At 37.4% G+C, this 19414-nt stretch overlaps 1 protein-coding gene across 3 annotated transcripts in view; it reads right to left on the reverse strand.

Annotated features, from left to right (window-relative positions):
- The window catches only part of DNAJC13 (DnaJ heat shock protein family (Hsp40) member C13), a 125532-nt gene that overhangs the window by 14291 nt on the left and 91827 nt on the right, over window positions 1-19414 (reverse strand). For all 3 annotated transcript variants that reach the window (XR_006718734.1, XM_045503630.1, XM_045503629.1), the window contains 11 exons: window positions 18653-18772; window positions 17510-17689; window positions 16638-16805; window positions 14455-14568; window positions 13019-13135; window positions 11537-11714; window positions 10039-10130; window positions 8259-8358; window positions 6681-6755; window positions 6342-6454; window positions 52-221 (listed from right to left, as the gene is read on the reverse strand). Coding sequence is in view for 2 of the 3 variants with exons in the window: in XM_045503630.1 (XP_045359586.1) it covers window positions 52-221; window positions 6342-6454; window positions 6681-6755; window positions 8259-8358; window positions 10039-10130; window positions 11537-11714; window positions 13019-13135; window positions 14455-14568; window positions 16638-16805; window positions 17510-17689; window positions 18653-18772 (1427 nt within the window). In the remaining variant the exon portion in view is untranslated. The remainder of the gene's footprint in view (window positions 1-51; window positions 222-6341; window positions 6455-6680; window positions 6756-8258; window positions 8359-10038; window positions 10131-11536; window positions 11715-13018; window positions 13136-14454; window positions 14569-16637; window positions 16806-17509; window positions 17690-18652; window positions 18773-19414) is intronic.

Here is a 19414-nt window from a genome sequence, read left to right on the forward strand (position 1 = left end):
AAATGGGAAACATTTGTCCTTTTTGGCGATTTACCTGAAGGCATTACTTACTCTAACATCATTTCTCTAACTGTTGTAGACACTTTATCTCTGGAGCTATCATTCCAAATTAACTCAGGATTTTCATGAGTTCCTTCAAAAATATGTACAGCAGCTTCAGGGTTGTCTCTCATGGCATCCATGAAAACGCTTGGTAGAAATTTCATTAGCGTAATGCGGACCTACAGCAGGGGGGTTGAGAGAGAAAAGAGATCTACTGGTGTCGGGTGTGTTCTGTATTTCTCTAGGATATGATAACTGTTGTATTTTGTGGTGTGGCTGATCTGAGCCGTAACTATTATCCAAAGTTCTGGAGTGGGAGAAGGGATCCACCGTAGTTTATGCAAGGGTAACTTTAACAAGACTTCCTACTTACCTATCCAGTTTCACTTCATCTCGGTCTCACATTTAAGATACCTGAAGAAATTCGATACTGCTGACGCATGTAGTGTCTAGGGCACACCTTGCTGGATCATGCCTTGCACATACTGTTCCTTCTTCCCAGAATACCCTTATTCTGGTATTCCAGGCCTGTCCCCCAACCCTGCCCCATGCTCCCTGCCTTTGCAAACACATTTTTCTCATTTTTCTCACAAAGTGGCCTTTGTGTCTTTCAAGTCTTTTTTAGTGTACTTATTTTGCTATACTATGTTCTTATATTATACTGTGCCTTTTTCCGAAAAGGACTTAAAATGCAGCTTTAAGAATAATACAGGGGTGCCTGGCTGGCTCAGTTCATAGAGCATGCACCTGTTGATCTCAGGGTCATAAGTTCGAGTCTCACATTGGGTGTAGTGATTACGTTAAAAAAAGCAGTAAAAATAATACATCCAAAACACACGCACGCACACACACACACACACACACACACACAAACTGAAAATTACACTGAGGCATTATAATAGAGGGAAAAGGAAGGTTGGGAAGTTTTCTGCTGAGGTCTTCACTTGGTTTTCTCTCCTTTATATCACTCAAGCCTGTGCTCAAACTCATCCTCTGGAAAGTTTCCCTGACCTGGTCTGTCTCACTCATTGCTTGTATTCTCAGGCCCTGGCATGAGAGTCAAAAACTTATTTGAATGAAGACTAATATAAAGCCAGCCACAAAGGAAATAAAATAATTTTCTATAATTGACAGTGATATACTACACATTCAGTGTAGTAAATTTATACTACAAATTTAGTTCTGAACTTGCTAGGCACCCAAGAACTAAAGGAAACTATCAGTTACATAATAGAGAACATCCACCAGGAATTATTTCACTTTTCTTTTTTTTTTAAATGAATAAGTTTATTTTCAAAAATAAAATAAAAAGTAGATTTTTCAACTTACTAAATTTTAAGAAGTATCTATAGAACCAAATGTCTTGGCAATGCAGGATACTAATTGTCCTTCAATGTCTTTTATTTATTTTAGTTTCTATGATTTATTTTTTTATAATTTACAACCAAGTTAGTCAGCATATGGTGTAAGAATTATTCCAGAGTAGATTCCTTAACGCCTCTTACCCATTTAGCCCATCCCCCCCTCCCACAATCCCTACAGCAACCCTCTGTTTGTTCTCTACATTTAAGAGTCTCTTATGTTTTGTCCCGTTTTTATATTACTTTTTCTTCCTTTCCCTTACGTTCATCTGTTTTGTACCTTAAAGTCCTCATATGAGTGAAGTTATATGATACTTGTCTTTCTCTGACTAATTTCGCTTAGCATAATACCCTCCAGTTCCATCCACATAGTTGCAAGGCAAGATTTCATTCTTTTTGATTGCTGAGTCATACTCCATTGTGTGTGTGTGCACATATATATATATATATATACGCACACACACACACGTTATACATACATACCACACCTTCTTTATCTATTCATCCATCGTTGGACATCTGGGCTCTTTCAATAATTTGGCTACTGTCAATGGCGCTGCTATAAAATACTGGAGTGCATGAGTTCCTTCAAAACAGCACACCTGTATCCCTTGGATAAATACCTAGTAGTGCAATTGCTGGGTCATAGAGTAGTTTTATTTTTAATTTTTTGAGAACTTCCATGCTGTTTTCCAGAGTGGCTGTACCAGTTTGCAATCCCACCGGCAGTGCAAGAGGGTACCCGTTTCTCTACATCCTCGCCAGCATATGTAGTCTCCTGATTTGTTAATTTTAGCCACTCTGACCAGTGTGAGGTGGTATGTAAGTGTGGCTTTGGTTAGTATTTCCCTGATGAAGAGTGACATTGAGCATCGTTTCATGTGTCTGTTGGCCATCTGGATGTCTTCTTTGGAAAAGTGTCTATTCATGTCTTCTGCTCATTTCTTTACTGGATTATCTGTTTTTTGGGTGTTAAGTTTGAGAAGTTCTTTATAGATTTTGGATACTAACCCTTTATCTGATATGTTGTTTGCAAATATCTTCTTCTTCCGTCGGTTGCCTTTTAGTTTTGCTGATTATTTCTTTCACTGTGCAGAAGATTTTTATTTTTTGATAAGGTCCCAATAGTTCATTTTTGCTTTGGTTTCTCTTGCCTCCAGAGATGTGTTGAGTAAGAAGTTGCTGCAGCCAAGGTCAGAGAGGTTTTTGCCTGCTTTCTCCTCGAGGATTTTGATGGCTTCCTGTCTTACGTTTAGGTCTTTCATGCATTTTGAGTTTATTTTTGTGTATGGTGTAAAAAAGTGGTCCAGGTTCATTCTTCTGCATGTCACTGTCCAGTTTTTCCAACACCATTGACTGAAGAGACTGTCTTTATTGCATTGGATATTCTTTCCTGCTTTGTCAAAGATTAACTGGCCATAAGTTTGTGGGTCCATTTCTGGGTTCTCTATTCTGTTCCATTGATCTGAGTGTCTGTTTTTGTGCCGTATTTCACTCTTCTTGATCATGACAGAATTCAATTAGAAAGCAACCACTCACTGATATTAAACATGTAAGTAAAACAATTTCCGTAATGCAAATTCTTTGACTATAAGCCTTCAAAGTTATGTCCAAGTTACTTAGGTATTTGGCACACAAATTAGGGTTGGCACACAAAAGCCAAATTTGGCCTGCCACTGTTTTTATATGTAAAGGTTTACTGAAACACTGACACAACCATTTACACAGTTACTATCTATGGCTGCTTTCCTGTTACAAGGGCACAGCTGAGTATTTGTGAAAGAAATCGGATGACCCAAAAAGGATAAAATATTTTTTACGTGGTCCTTTATAGAAAAGTTTACTGGTCCCACCCCTACCTCACACCATGTACAAAAATTAATTCAAATGGATCTAGGATATAAATCCAAGAACTAAAACTATAAAACTCTAGTAGGAGGAAACACAGCCATAAATATTTATAACCTTGGAATAGGCAACGATTTCTTAGATATAAGATCAAAAGCACAAGCTACAGGGGGCACATGGATGGCTCAGCTGGTTAAGCAACTGAGTCCTGATTTCCATTCAGGTCATGATCTCATTCATGGTTTGTGAGTTTGAACCCTGTGTCAGGCTCTGTGCTGGCAGCGCGGAGCCTCCTTGAGATTCTCTTCTCTTTCCCTCTGTCTCTGCTCTTTTCCCACTTGCTCACACACCTCTTCTCTCTCAAAATAAATACACTTAAAAAAAAAGAGAGAGACTGGACTTTACCAAAATTGAAAACTTTTGTACTTCAACAAAAGGCACCATGAAGAAAAACAGAATGACATTCATGGAATGAGAGAATATTTGCATATCATATATCTGGTAAGGACTGCATCCACAATATATAAAGAACAATTATAACTCAATAGTAAAAAGACAAATGACCCAATTAAGAGATAAGCAAAAGATGTGAACCAACAGACATTTCTCTAAAAAAGATGTACAAACAGCCAATAAGCACATGAAAAGATACTCAACATCATTAGTCACCAGAGAAATGCAAATCAAAATCATGACATACCATTTCACACCCACTAGGATGGCTGTAATCAAAAAAGGTATCTAAAAACAAATGTTAGATAAGATATAACGAAATGAGAACCCTCATAACTGCTGGTGGCAATGTAAAATGGTGCAGCCATTTTGGAAAACAGTTTGACAATTCATCGAAAAATTAAATAAATGTTACCCTTTGATCCACAAATTCCACTCTCAGAGACATAAAAATACATACCCACATGAACACTCCTGCACAAATGTTCACAGTCACATTATTCAGAACAACCAAAAGGTAGGAACAATTCACGTCTATCAACTGATACATGGAAAAGCAAAGTGGTATACCTATACGATGGAATATTATTTGGCAATAAAGTACTGATACTTGCAATAATGTTATAAATTTGAAAACATGCTAAGTGATAGAACCCAGTCACGAAAGAACACATAATGTCAGATTTCATTTACATGAAATGCAAATGCTCAGAATAGACAAATCTAGAATGTAAGTTAGCAGTTGCCAGGTGCTAGGAAGAGTGGCTGCTAAAGGCAACAGGTTTTCTTCCTGGGTTAATGAAAACTGACTGTGGTTACCCAATCTGTAAATATAATACAACCATTGAATTGTACACTTTACATGGGTGAACTGTATGGTATATCAATTCTATCTCAATAAAGCTGCTAACCAAAAGGGAAAAAAATTTACTGACCCCAGTTCTAAAATATCTTCCTGCAAATCATTCAATTAAGGAGCTGTTACTTGTATTGTTCCCATACAAAAAGTTTAAGTATAAATATATTCGCTTGATAAAATTTGTCCCTCATATAGTTGAATTTTTTTTTTTAATGTTTATTCATTTTTGAGAGAGACAGAGTGTGAGGGCTCAAACCCATGAACTATGAGATCATGACCTGAGCCAAAGTTGGGTGTTCAACGGATCAAGCCACCCAGGCGCCCCTGTCCCTCATGTATTTCAAAGGTCAAAAGATACTGAACAGCTCAAAGTCAACTTCAGTATTTATTTTAAACACCTAAAATGTTATCTAAAACACTGTACTACACAACTCTAGCTTTAAGAAAGCTCAAGTATTAGGGGTGCCTGGCTGGCTCAGTAGGTGGAGCATGCATCTGCTGATCTCAGGGTAAGCCCCATCTTGGGTACAGAGATTACTTAAAAATAAAATCTTAAAATTAATTAATTAATTAATTTAAAAAGAGGGTGCCTTGGTGGCTCAGTCATTTAAGTGTCCGACTCTTGATTTCAGCTCAGGTCATGACCTCACAGTTTGGTTTATGAGTTTGAGCCCCACATTGGGCTCTGTGCTGATGGCAAGAAGCCTGCTTGGGATTCTCTGTCTCCCTCTTTCTCTGCCCCTCCTTGCCCCTGCTTGTGCGCCCTCTCTCAAAAGTAAATAAACACTAAAAAAAGATTCTCTCTCTCCCTCCACTCCTCCCCCCCGTGAGCATGCTCTTTCTCTCTCAAAACAAATTAACTATCAATACTCATACTTTTGTGGGCCCTTTCAACAGACATCCAAATGTAATCCCCATCAGTTCATCAACCCTTGTGATGACAGACTATTAACTTTATTCCCAAAGTAAAGCTGTTTCAGGCCCTGTGACACATTCTCAACATCTAGAGAGGAGACCAAACACACACACACACACACACACACACACAAAATCCAGATTACTTCACTGATGCAAAATCAGACTCCGGAAGTGAGGGCTCAGGAGCCTTTATTTCAAGACACATTTCACTGAGGTGCTGCTTCATGGGCTGGCACAGACAATGCTTCAGTGAGCACTACCTCTTTTCAAACTAAGTTAATAATCGAAGAAGACTGACTACACCTATGTCTGGACAAATTCTATTTAGAAGTACTGTTTTAACAGGTTCCTGCTCCACAAACTGGACCATGATTCCAAAAATCATCTGGTCACCTCCAGACTGTGGATGAAAAGATCTCCCTGCAGAGTGGAGAGGCTGTTACACTCACATGCCTGTATGGACTTACTTCCCGAGGGCTGTGTATCCTTACTAACACAGATGTGGTGGAGTGGGTAAGAACATAGATCACCATCTCCCCTTCACTAGCTGCTGCTACACAGACCAATCCTGACAGTGTCAAAGTCTAACTTAATTATCTTGTCTTCAAGGAAGTTAAACAGTTTATCACCATAATCCAACACACTCTTAAGACTTCTCATTTCCAATTCAGACTTCTCCAACTGTAACTCTTCTCAAAGTAGTAATACAGAGCAACAATTCCAAGTATGCCAATCCTCCAACTTTCATATCAAATCATATCCTCATCTTCAATGTCATACTTTGGTAAACTTCATGAAATCGGTATCAACGTAACAGATTTAACAATCAATTTCTTTCTAAAGACCCATTTTGTGCTCACCTTTGGACCTATTAGTTTGTCTGCGGTCATTTTAGCAAAAAGTTCTGCTGTTTGGGCTCGAACCTGTGGATGTGTTGAATTGCAGAACATATCTAATAAGTAAATCAAAGCTCCTATGAAGGAAAAAAAAAGGATTAGCATTTATACTATAAAGAATAGGACTTGTCTGATTAGTTGAATTCATTTTCAACTTCATTTCAACTTAATGCAGTTTGATTTTTTTTTTTTAATTGTAAGCCCTCCAAAGCATTCTTCTAGTTTATCAGACTACACATAACAGTTCAAAATAAGCTTCATCATCACTGAGCAGGACTAGATGAGAAAGCCCTCATACAGTACCTTTTGCCATTGCTTCTTTGATTATTTTTGTACTTGAGGTCAAAGCATAAAGAGTTTCCAGAACAAGCTGACGACCTGCAGGGTAAGAGACATTTCAAGGAATGCATTATCATCACATTAGCTGACATTTACTGGGCATCAATTCTGTGCCAGGCACTGACCCAAGTGTTCTACAGAGGGTATCATACTTAAATCTCCACAATAATCAGCGACTTCAAACAATGTAAAATTACATTGAATAAAGACTGTTACAGAATTCATAGTTTGAAAGTGTAATTTTATATTTTTATCTCATTTAATCTTACAGGTAAAGTAGCTGACACCTAGAAATCTCAGCCTACTCTGCTGTCATTTCTATTTTGGACTTAATTATCTGTCTTCCACTGTTTACTAAGGGACTTTAAATACATGAAATGTTTACTTAGCCTCCCTCTGTCCCCTCCAAAGACTTGTTTTCCTTTGAAACTATGTTTAAACAGGGGTGCATTTTCAATGATGTATTGTTGCTTCTCTTAGGAACCCCCTTCTGAATGTTTGTTCTCCTGTATGTGAACACAGCCCAGCCCAGTGACCAGCTTTTATTGTTGCTTCAGTATCAGCCTCACCCTTTGCAGCCTCCACTCTCCTTGCCAGCTCTTTACACCCCTTTGGGCACCTGTCTATCATTGCTATTTGACTCTAGGAGAGTGAAATCTAATAGCCCCTAGAGTCAAAAAGCAATAAAAAAAAAGAAAAACCGACTACAAATAACCTACAAATGACTTTCAAAAGCTGTCATTTTAGAGAACTATTTCAAATGTCACTTATTAAAACAAAATTATTCAATCGAAATTCGACTCCATTCAAGTCACTGAACGTAAAAGAAACACCTAAAGTGTGCAAGATACCAAGGCATCCATTAAATGAATGAGACAGGTTCTTGCTCTCACAGAGGAAGACAGGTATGAGCCAAGAGTGACATGGGTTCCAAGAGGCTGGCAAAGAACTGAGTAATGTTCTGTTAGTGGTGATGTTGGAGTTATAGTGCAATGGTCTTTGAAAAGCAGTCTCGAGGTTGACTCAAGCACAAATACACACAATGTTAGACAACGGCACAATTTAAGAGGAGCCTATATTAGTGCAGGCTGTGTTGAAGAAATAAGATAGGTATATTTTTAAAAACTAATCTCATACAGGAATGCAGGACTGAACTCTAAGCTGAAAACAAGGTAATGTTCATCTTAAGCACTTTTTTCCTGTCATCCAAGACCAATGATGTTTCTTTATAAACCGTGCGTCAATTCTCAATTACTTACATATATATCATCCTCAGAAAACTGAAAAACCCAGTTATTTTTCCTTACTTTTTGACCTCTCTCGCCTCCAACTTTCGAAATGGAAAATACAAAACAGTTTTATTATTTATGTATAACACAGTTAGGAAGACAACTTTAATATAAAAAATACCACTTAAGAGATTCCAAAGTAAACATGGCTGTGTTTTGTCAGAAGTTTTATATTATCTATGTAACTGCTCCCTCTACAGGTTGGCCATGCTGTGGTTTTCAAAATTCCATTCATGAATATATATATACATACTTGACGGCAATGAATGTAGAAGAGCCAATAAATTGGACAAAACCATTGATTCAGCAATATTGTTGACACAATCTTGGTTAGATGTCACTATATTCACAACCTGAAAATTAAATCAACAGGATATTAAGAGTTTGGGAAATAATTTTGGACCTAAATCAAATTAAGTCAGACCTAAATAAATTTGAGGCTTCACAAAAGTGAAAAAAATGTTTAGAGGACAAAATAGTTACTTTTCTTTTCCTGGTTATTTATTTTTTTGAAGAAGAGAGAGAGAGCACAAGCAGGGGAGGGGCAGAGAGAAAGAGAGAGAGAGAGAGAGAGAGAGAGAGAATCCCAAGGAGGCTCTGCAATGTCAGTGCAAAGCCCAATGCAGGGCTTGAACTAACAAACTGAGAAAATGACCTGAGCTGAGCTGAAATCAAGAGTCGGAGCCTTAACCGACTGAGCCACCCAGGTAACCCGCAAAATATTTTTAACAGTTTGATTTTAAAAGAATGTCTTTATTACTTTGATCTTTTGAGAAATAACTTAAAATGTTAATGCTCGTATATATATTATGTACTTTAGCTTCCTATTAATTTAGAAATAAATATTGAACAAAAGAAATATTTTAGCACCAATTCAAAATCTTGAGGTTATTAAGAAGTCTTTGACGCTATACTGGTTCATGCAATGTTTTCCAATCACAAAACTGGGGAGGGGAGTGGTTAGGAAGATAACAATCCTCACTAAATAAACATTAAAAAAAGTTAAAAAAAAAAAAAAAAGGATGAATTCTCAAGTCTAACTTTTATAGTAAAGATCAATTTTGCTTCACTTGAACCATGTGGTCAACCAACAGATCTTAGATTTAATAATGTTCATTTAAAAAGTTACAAGGTACATGGAGGAATTAAGTAGAGGAACATGCTTAAGATTTTTTGACCAATTCAACTTGTATTATTTTATTAAAAATCTTTAAACCAAAATGCAATCTAAGAACACGTTTTACAAATAATTTAGAAACTGCTCATAAACCTGTTACAGCAGTGTTCTTTACAAGTTGTGCTACAAAATGATCCTGGGAGCTTACTCTGGGTTGCCTAGACCATAAGCCCCCTACAGCTAGGGACTTCCTGCTTCTCCCAGAGGAAAAGGCTGCACCAGGCTTCCCATGGGACCAGTGCTTTGATCTCCTAAAGGAGGGGTTTCCAAGTTCTCTTGGACCTCCAAGGCTCATAGGTTCTGGGCAACTGGCTTTCCTAGCCAGCTCCTGTAAAGAGTGTTAACACCCCAGTTGTCTGTCTGTAACCCTCACTGAAAAGGCTGCTTTTGTACTAATCCACAAAAAGGGATAGCAACTGAAGGGAAGGGGCAGGGGGGAGTCTGTCCTCTAAACACAAACCTACAGTGTGTAGCCAGCAATATGCCCTGGTCTCTGGGGACACTGGGAGATCAAGGAAACCCTACCCCCTATTCTTGTCATCTGTGTCTTCCAAGCTTCTCCAGTAAAGCCCAATCCCTAATCCACACTGCATGACACTATACAATGCATCCCAAGTTCTGATGCATGACAGACAATGACCACACAGGGAAGCACCTTGAGTAACACTGTGCAGTTTTCTCTTCAAAATGAATACGCTAATTCAAATTTTAAGACCATGTTTACTTGGCTTAATACGCAAAATGAAAAAATAAACACACATGGAAACTTCCAAATTCAGATGGTGATTAATTAAGGCCTAAACCACATACGGTACTGGTAGGAAAGGCAACATGCTTTAATATAAAATTCTTTTACCTCTAAAGCCAACTGCTGCACTTGACCAGCTCCATGGACTCGGAGAAGAGAAAATATTAACTTAAAGTGCCCAATGCATTCACTTTCAGAGCCTGGGGAATAAGAATAAAAATGTTTATCTTTTATTTCTAAGCAATGTTCTCAATGACAGACCTTCAGAAAACCAATATACACTGTTGTTTACTGGCAATTCTAAGTCTCTGATCATCTTTCCTCAACATTTCTATCATTAAGTGAGTGAAGTTCCTCTAAGCAGCAGTAAATCTTAAGAGGCAAAGAATAAGACAGAATTTCTTAGGTTTGTTTTGTTTTCATTTCCATCCACACTCCTAGCCCTCAGGTTAAAAACAATGTATCAAATACACACTCCAAATACAAGTTTAAAAATAAGGGTGTAAGGTGGTATTTTTACTCTTTACCTCTAGATCTTATAGCTACCCCCTCTGCCTAATTATATTTTGGGAGTGTGTGACATCATTTGCCTTTTAGTTTTTAGACTGAATTGGAACTCTGCTGGTTGAGGACTACATCATAGACACCTGTATGCATATACAAAGGACTACTTGCGAAAATACATAAAACTGAATAGTATTTCTTTCGTTTCTCACCCACCTCAAACCCCAACCCCATATACTTACTACCATCTTGTTGTTAACAGAACAAAAACATTAAACATTAAAATTTTGTTCAGTGTATTTTTCCTTTTACTATATGGTAGTAAGAACACGTATGGTGTAATCTGTAATTTTTTGAGACTTCAGAAGAAAATTCACTAAGACTCCTTGAATTAAAAGAGTCTGAAAATATTCCCATTCATAGGTTGCTTTTAAATTCATTTTCAAATCACTATATCATCATAATATATACTGAAAAGAGCAAAAGAGTACCTGAAAGTTAATAAAAATTAATAAAAAGGATTTGGGGTCTTCAAGTAACTTACGTTGAATCTGTATTGTTTTAGGTTTTATATTCCATATCTGTTATCAAAGTTAGAAAACGCTTTCAGATTTTCACGCATGCATCTCCCTGGAGTCAGGCAAGACATTTTTGGAAATGTCCTCTTAAGGTCATTTAAGAATGAAAACTCTCACTTTTTTATTTCAATTTTTATATACCAAAAGCTTCAGTTTCTCAAAACTATGTGTCAGGTAGCAGAAAAGGCAAATTAGATCACCTAATTAATAAATCTAATTTAAGCACTTATATGTCAACTTATGTCATCAATGTGAAATTTTACACCATCAAAGTTATTCTACCTTTTCAACTCATTAAGACTTATTTTCTCTTAGAGATATGAATACTTCTAAACATGATGCCTTGACCTCTCTTTCCATCCTACTGTTTATAGGTAAAAATATGAGCTCAATTCTTGTTATGTTATACCAAGTAAACATTATAACCAAGTATACTATTTTCTTTGAGTTTCTCCGATAAAATTGGGAATTTTTAGGGCCCTTCTATTTTAAGGATCTTACTGATCAAGGGTATAGTCACACACCTGGATTATATTTTATGACATTTCTCAGAGCCTCCAAAGCCATTTCCACTCTTGGCAAGCGGTCTCCGTGTTGCTCTGACTCCACTTTTGCAGCATGTGTGATAGCCATGAATGTGTGGAGGTACTGGGCCTGGGAGCCTATATAATCCAAAAGACTTGCGGCAAATGCTTTTGGAACCTAAATTGAGTGGAGAAATGTTTACAAACACGTGTGCCCCCAGAAATAATCATTAAAAAACTCCAGAGCAACACCTTCCCCCACCCACCCTCCGGCAAAACCTTCAAGCTATGGAAGGATTAAATTATATACACACATGAACATCTATGAATTGGGAGTTGTGGGGACAACACCCAGTTGCATTAGAAAGTGTTTCAGGGCACCTGGGTGGCTCAGGCAGTTAAGCATCTGACTCCTGATTTCAGCTCAGGTCATGATCTTACAATTCATGAGATCAAGCCCCGCATCAGGCTCTGCAATGATAGCAAGGAGCCTGCTTGGGATTCTCTCTCCATCCCTCTCTGCTCCTCTCCCGCTTGCAGTGTGCACACTCTTTTCTCAAAATAAACAAACTTAAAAAATAAAAAAGTGTCCTTTAACTTTTGTCCTAATACATTAGAGATCTAATATACTCCCATTAGGATCTTAGTATAACAATTCTGAATTAGAGTATCTCTTCCCTTTACAAATCAAAGTAATTGATAGTACAATATGTAACTTCTATAGTTTGGTTATATTTTTATATTTTAAAAAATATATACTTAGAGTATCAATTCAAGGGACAGTTTTCAAAGAGACTTCACAAATAAATGAACTAATTCTGCTTAACAGCTATTTATATATATTATCGTGATAAATAATATATATTATGGTTTAGTAAATTCCTTTTTTTTCCAAGCACAAACTTTAAAACAGTCTCCCTTCTTCCCTCCTTACATGGCAACCAACCACAAAATCCTCCTTATCACTTTCCAAAAAAGTAACTTGTGCTGTCATTGTGACACTCACTTGCTTCTCAAAGTGATTAGGGATCACCACAAGAAATGACATGGTTTGACCTCATTTTCTAAAAAATCTCTTTGCTTTCCACGGGTATTTCCTTATTGTCCTCTAATAACTGGCCAGAGAAGTACTTCTATCTGGTGGATGATGGAGTGAATGTGTAAATGACCTTGCACTTCCAGGAGAGACTAGTAAGTTGAAGGCATATGCACATGACACAGCTGGGAAGCATTATGCATAAAATATAAAAAATAGCTGGGCGAGGAATAACTTATTCATGAATCCACAAAATCAAATTCTTCAACATGCAAAATAAAGAGGCCTGTAATGGTACCCCGTCACATACCCAGGTTAGTATGCAGCATTAGGCAAGAGACAGGTATTTATTATTTCTGAATACCACACCGAGAAGTGAATAAACTAGCAGCTTTCAATAACAAATGACTGAAGGTATCACACGAAACTAAAAGCACAGAGCTTACCTCTAGTTGGAAAGTAGGGACTTCATTATACACCCTAACAAAAATCTCCCCTACAATAAGTTCTTTGGCATGATCGCTATAGACAAATTCTGATCCATAAGTTTTGTCACAATCACCCTTTTTAAAAAAGAAAACAAGCTGTTAGTTGTAAATCAAAATCATTACTGTCTGGTTTACAAATCTAACCATATTCAATTTAATAACAGATAAATAGCTTAAAAGATCCATTCCTTTTCTAGAGGAAAAACAGGGTAGGAAACCAATCATAGCACTCAATACAATATTAATGTTTATAATAATATGAACTCTGAAATAGGCATGGAGTTATGTTATTTTTTAGTTCAAAGATTAATACTATAACCCATTTTAAGATTTCAAAAGATCACAGAAGTCAGCCAATGAAGTGTCTTAGAGCTAGTGTTTATAAAGCAAGTATACGACACTTGGTTCTTCTCATTCCACTCAGCAGACATTTGGCCTAGTCAGCTATAGAGTGATGGAGCTCAGAAATGAACACATTTGGACTGGCCTTTAAAAAGTAACACGCTGAATGAAAGTGCTGGAAAACAGAGTCTCTGAATAAAAAAAAGACAGCGTACTGTTACAGAGATTGCCAAACTGAAGAGTTTCCACTTAAGGAAAAGGAAAAAGACAGAAAAGAGGAATGGGAGAGAAACAGTCCCAATGAAGATTCAGGTTGAAATTACACAGAATTTAAGTTGGACTGAAATCATATGTAAAAGTATACAATAAATTGTGAAGTATTAAACAAAGAGAAGATGCTATTATGTCCCTTCTGGTAAAAGGAGAGATGTATAAAAACGTGAGATCTATTCTCCTCAGCTCTGCAATTTTCAAAAGACTTCTATCTATGTAGAGTTCTGAGTGACTATCATGAAATGAGTTAAATAGTTCAGGACATAACAGTGGTGTTTATTGCATAATAACTTCTAAACACACAGACATAACTGTCTGCTAACTCATCAAGTCTCAACGATCTAGTATGTGGATTATACAAGCCTTATCCTTATTGGGCACAGTACAGTCTTTTGGGGTTTTTTGTTTGTTTTTTCATAGCTTAACAGATTCTCCACCAGAAGATGGCAAGACAAGAGAAATCAATTCTGATACCAGAAAGCAACTCTGATATACTCAAAAAAGAGGCTGAAGAGAAGAGTGCTTTTAGGTAGAAAAATTCGTTACAATGGGAAGCAGCTACATGTAAACTAAACAGTAACAACCACAAATACAAATGTATCATTAAATACAAGAACACTGTTCTTACATGGACCACATATTAGGTGGCAAAAACCTATAGGCTTAATTAACATCAAACGGAGACACAATAAATACGTTTCTGTTTTGTCAGTACTAAGTTATATTTCCAGAGAATATTTATAAAAGTTACCCAAGAAATTTATGAAACAATAACATACTTTTTTAATCATGTTTTCTTGTTGGGATTCAAGAAACTCAAGTAGTTCTGCTCTTGTAGAATTGTTCCATATCAAATAGGGGCTCTCTGTGTTGCTGTTAAGCATCTTCAGAATCTAGGGCACAGAATATTACTATTTTGTAACATTTGGAAAAAAATAATTCAACTTATCATTTACTGAAACTGCTGATCACATGCCAAGCACTGTAACAAGTGCCTTAGGTACAATGGACCTCAATAATTCTAACAAGTTTGCGGATATCATCCATTTTGCAACTGAGAAAAATCAAAGCTGAGAGTAATCCAGGGATTTGTCCCAGGTCACACAGGCCTTAAGTGGGTAAACTAGGACACAAATTGGAGTCAGTATGACTTCACATCGTAACACTTGCTCTGCTATGGTGAAAATTACATGAGATAGTTGTGTTGAAACATTTAATAAACAGTAAACATGAGCTTAAAAAGAATCATACCATACTGCCTTTACATAAACAAATCAGAAAACAAAATCTGTCTTTCTGAAGCATACTGCTATGAAGGGAAATAAAACTGAGGAGCAGAGAGTCACTTTAGATTTCCTTGGCCAAACCCGGACTCAAGGCTGCATGAAGCAGTTTTGAAGACACAGCTTCTGACTGCTTAGCCATCTAGTGTGCTTTCCCACTGTTTATTTAGCTCTCCTCGATTAGCAGTGTTATAGAAAGACTTGAGACTCTCTAACACAAACTTCTTAATTCTACATTTACAGAGCTCTATACTAGGAGGAGAGTAGCAGGCTATAACCTTCCTCTTATACAAAGCCATCTAACCTGTTTTTAAAACGTTATAACTACTAGTTAAATAAAATGATTGAAAAAATACATTCTTAGGAAAATTATAAAACTTTGAGAAATGGCAGTTTAAAATAAGCATTTTGAAAAATCCACATGGGGATTAGGCCAAGATTCTGAAATGCTACTTTTCTCCCCCACCACCCCACCCGACAGTTTATCAACAACCTGTCAGCATTTCTGGAAAGAATGTTTTCAATCAGCAAAATGCATCATGTATACTTTGCATAGAGAAAGTACACACATCGGGAGCAGTATCTAAAGCTCTTCCCTCTTGCTCAGAGGGCACTGAGAAGCAATGGTCTACACTAAAAAAAGAATCAGGTTGAATTAAAAAACAAATGTCTAATAAATTCTAAGAATACTTTACATTTTGAACACTGAGGACTTTTTCCCTTACAAAAGTACTGGATGATCATCAGAGAAAACATAAAAATAGCCTATAATTCAGCCATTCAGGGAGAAGTACAGTTAACATCCACCCATTTAATACCAAAAATGGGATTTTTAGCCTTTTCACTTAAAATACTTTAAACATCTTCTTTTTTTAATTTTTTTTTTATATTTATTTTTTGAGACACATAGAGAGTCAGAGCACAAGTTGGGGAGGGGTAGAGAGAGAAGGAGACACAGAATCCGAAGCAGGCTCCAGGCTCCAAGCTATCAGCACAGAGCCTGATGCGGGGCTCGAACTCACAAACAATGAGATCATGACCAGAGCCGAAGTCAGACGCTCAACCAGCTGAGCCACCCAGGTGCCCCTAAGCATGTTTTAATGTCTTTAAACATACCTTCAAGGTTTCATAATATCCTACTCAGTGGGTTTTTATACTTTAATTCTTTAATGCTACATTCTTAGATTGTTTCTCAATGATCCTCACAAAAGAGACCAAAGAGGCCAAAGAGGTTGGGAGAGCTGTCAAAGTCATGCTTGACTTTTGTCATGAATCCACGTATGTGTATGTATTGGCTTTTAGGATTTCAACTCTGAGTGTAAATAAGTTAGAGCTTGTAAAACTAGACTCTGGGTCTCCTAACTCCCAGTTCTGTGCCCAGTGGGAAACACCATTCCAAGTTCACACTCTTGTCCTGTCTCTTCATGACTCAAGGTTGGGAAGAATTATGGTGGGCTCCAGAGCAGAAAAACCTGAAGTTAATCTACCCTTGCAGAAAGGGTGGACTTGTAGAACCGTTACCATCAATCCGCAATAAACTGAATTTCCTGGCTGAGAGAACAAAGGTGAACAGTTTCAATTTTTAGGTTTCCTACAGCAATAAACATTGCTGTGTTCCCCTCCTATTTAAAGGATCTTGCAATATTCATCAAAACCCAGGCTATCTCTGAAGCACGTACCTCAGTAGCACTAACTACAGCAAGTTTTCTAGCAACATAGGGTGTCAGCATGCCAGCTAAACTTTTTCTTATGGTTGGATTTTCTGGGGTCGCTTGTTCTTCAGGCAGGTATCCTCCAAGGCGACTCAGAGCACGGACACTCAATTTAGCAAGGCTGTTGGCTACTTCCTGTTACAAAAAGTATTAATACATTGAAGTAGGTATGTCATCTTACATAGGTAACATGGTGCCTTTATAAAATCAAAACTGTATGGACCGTATTTAAGGCGCAGAAAGGAAGTTCCCAACACTGATGTCAGAGAGTTCATGCATTAGAATGTACTCTTCCATTTACACAAAAGAACATCAGAATATACATACTCAGTTATAACCATTACACCATCTTATAGATAACTGGAAGAAGTACATTTGGGGGTAGGGTGGGGAGTACAGTAGAGGTAGGCAGACTTGCCTGCTAGAGGAACACACTAGCAACGTGAGTAATGAAGGTGAGTGACTAAAAAAGGAGACAGAAAAAATATTCAAGGAAATGAGGTTAAGTATTCAAGTGCCTGGGGGAGCTAGCCCCAACAGCACCATTGTATTTCTCTGTGATATACAACCATAATTTTGCAATCATAAAAATGATTCTAGGTAACAGAAAAGATTAAGTTATGTGCAGTATATGCTACTATAAATTCCCTCCCCTTGAATCCTCATAGCATAAATGGTTAAGATAAAATAAGTTCTGGGACTTAAAGAGCTATAAATTTAGTTATCCAGAAAAACAGTTCATGTCTGGGGCTCTGTATAGCTAGACCTTTGCTTTGCATTATTCAGCATTAACCTATGGTTTGGGTTTAAATTCAAGACTAAAGCAGTGTGAAGGTTACCTGCTGATTTGTTTCTTCGCTTTTCTGAATGCCACTCTCTTCTAGCGTGTAGTCATAATTAAATAGATAACCAAGCAGATGCCACAAAATTCCAGCCTGAAATAGGTGTGTCTGTAGCCAGAAATCAACAGCAAAGGAACTGACACATTCTACTCCAAGAGCGGCCACCCGTGGAATACTCTGAGAGATTAAGAATAATGAAATTAAAAAAAAAAAAAAAAAGCTCCCAAGGGAAATTGGTTATGAATGTACGTCAAGCTAGCCATCTTACTGTGCAAAATGTTCACCTCTCTTGTATTTTCAATTCCAATTTAAATCTTAATCCAATATCCTTTAAAGTCTAAAATTAAAAGTGACCCTGTGATAAGACACTGAATTGTTTTCGAGGCTAGTGCTCAAAGATTCGGAAATACAGTTTTCTCCATTTTTTGTATTCTAATTTTTAAAAATAGTGTTAAGGCATTACAACTCACATGCTAGGGTCTTAACTGTATCAGAAATATCTTTAGTGCAGGTGTATGGATTTACTTCTTTATATCAGAGTTTGTATTCTCATTAAACACTTCGAAGGACATCATGTAAATATACTTAAGAGATTTTCATCAGATTTATTAACTCTAGATAACTTAGTCCAGGATCGGCACCCCAATCCTATTCAATTCCAACAGAACTCACTCCATCCAGTTATCTAAGAAAGCTCTCTCTCCTTTCCAGTCACCTACTTCACCTACCCTAGTTTGAGGCTAATTTGCCTCAGCAGTACAGGATTTGGAGGAAATATTAACTTCTCAGCAACCCAAAGCCCTTCCCACCAGTGACTTGATTGTTACAGGTTTCACATGGTCCTTTACTTGCATTAGATTCATTTACTCTAGTCTCTCATTTCTTCTCTGCCTCTCTTCCAATGTTCAGATGAGACCCACTTCCCTTTACATGTCACTTTAGTTTTATTTCTTATGGGCCACCATAGGAACTAAAGCCTCCATTTACACCAAGGGTTCTGTGAAAAATGATTTTAGAGATCCAAATAATGCACATAAAAACAATTTTGGGAAAACAGCTTATGTATAAATTGGGGACTGGCTATGTGACAAGAACACCCATTGCCTACTGCATCTAGAAAGCATTAAAGATGAACTCTACCTTGCCAAAATATAGCACCCGACAGAGATCCTTGATGATGCCAGGCATTTCCGTGATCTTCTCTCGGCATTCTTCAAACTGAGCAGCCACACTGTAGCATTTGCTTATGTGTCCACACACCTGCATGCAACACAACAGAGCAAAAACAAAAACCAAAAAAAGGTTCACATGCACATTCCTTACTTAAGACACGAGAAATCAAGTCAGCAGAGATTCATGAATAATGCTTAATCCTATGTATGATGCTCCAAATTTAAAAAGAACATTTCTACTGAATCACTAGTAATTCTGGCTAAGATTTCCTCTATATGCAGGGTGGGCAAACCATGGCTACTGCAGTGCATGGGCCAAATTGGCCCTGGTTCATTTTTGTATGGCCAGGGAGCTAAGAATGTTTTTACTTTTTCTCAAAAAAAAAAAAAAAAAAGAGTATAAGTGGGGTAGGGGCAGATAAAGAGGGGAGAGAGAGAACCCCCAATCAGGCTCTGCACTGCCATATCGGCACAGAGCCCGATATGGGGCTTGAACTTATGAACCATGAGATTATGACCTGAACCAAAACCAAGAGCTGGATGCATAACTGACTGAGCCACCCAGGCACCCCAGTTTTACATTTTTAAAGGTTGTTAACACACACACACACACACACACACACACAAATATGCAAGAGAGACTGTAAATAGCCTGACAAAAATATTTATTTACTCTCTGGCCCTTTATAAAAAGATGTCTGCCAACCTCCGGTTAAGGTATTTTTGTCCA

Source organism: Leopardus geoffroyi, chromosome C2 (assembly GCF_018350155.1).
Source record: "Leopardus geoffroyi isolate Oge1 chromosome C2, O.geoffroyi_Oge1_pat1.0, whole genome shotgun sequence".
NCBI lineage: Eukaryota > Metazoa > Chordata > Mammalia > Carnivora > Felidae > Leopardus > Leopardus geoffroyi.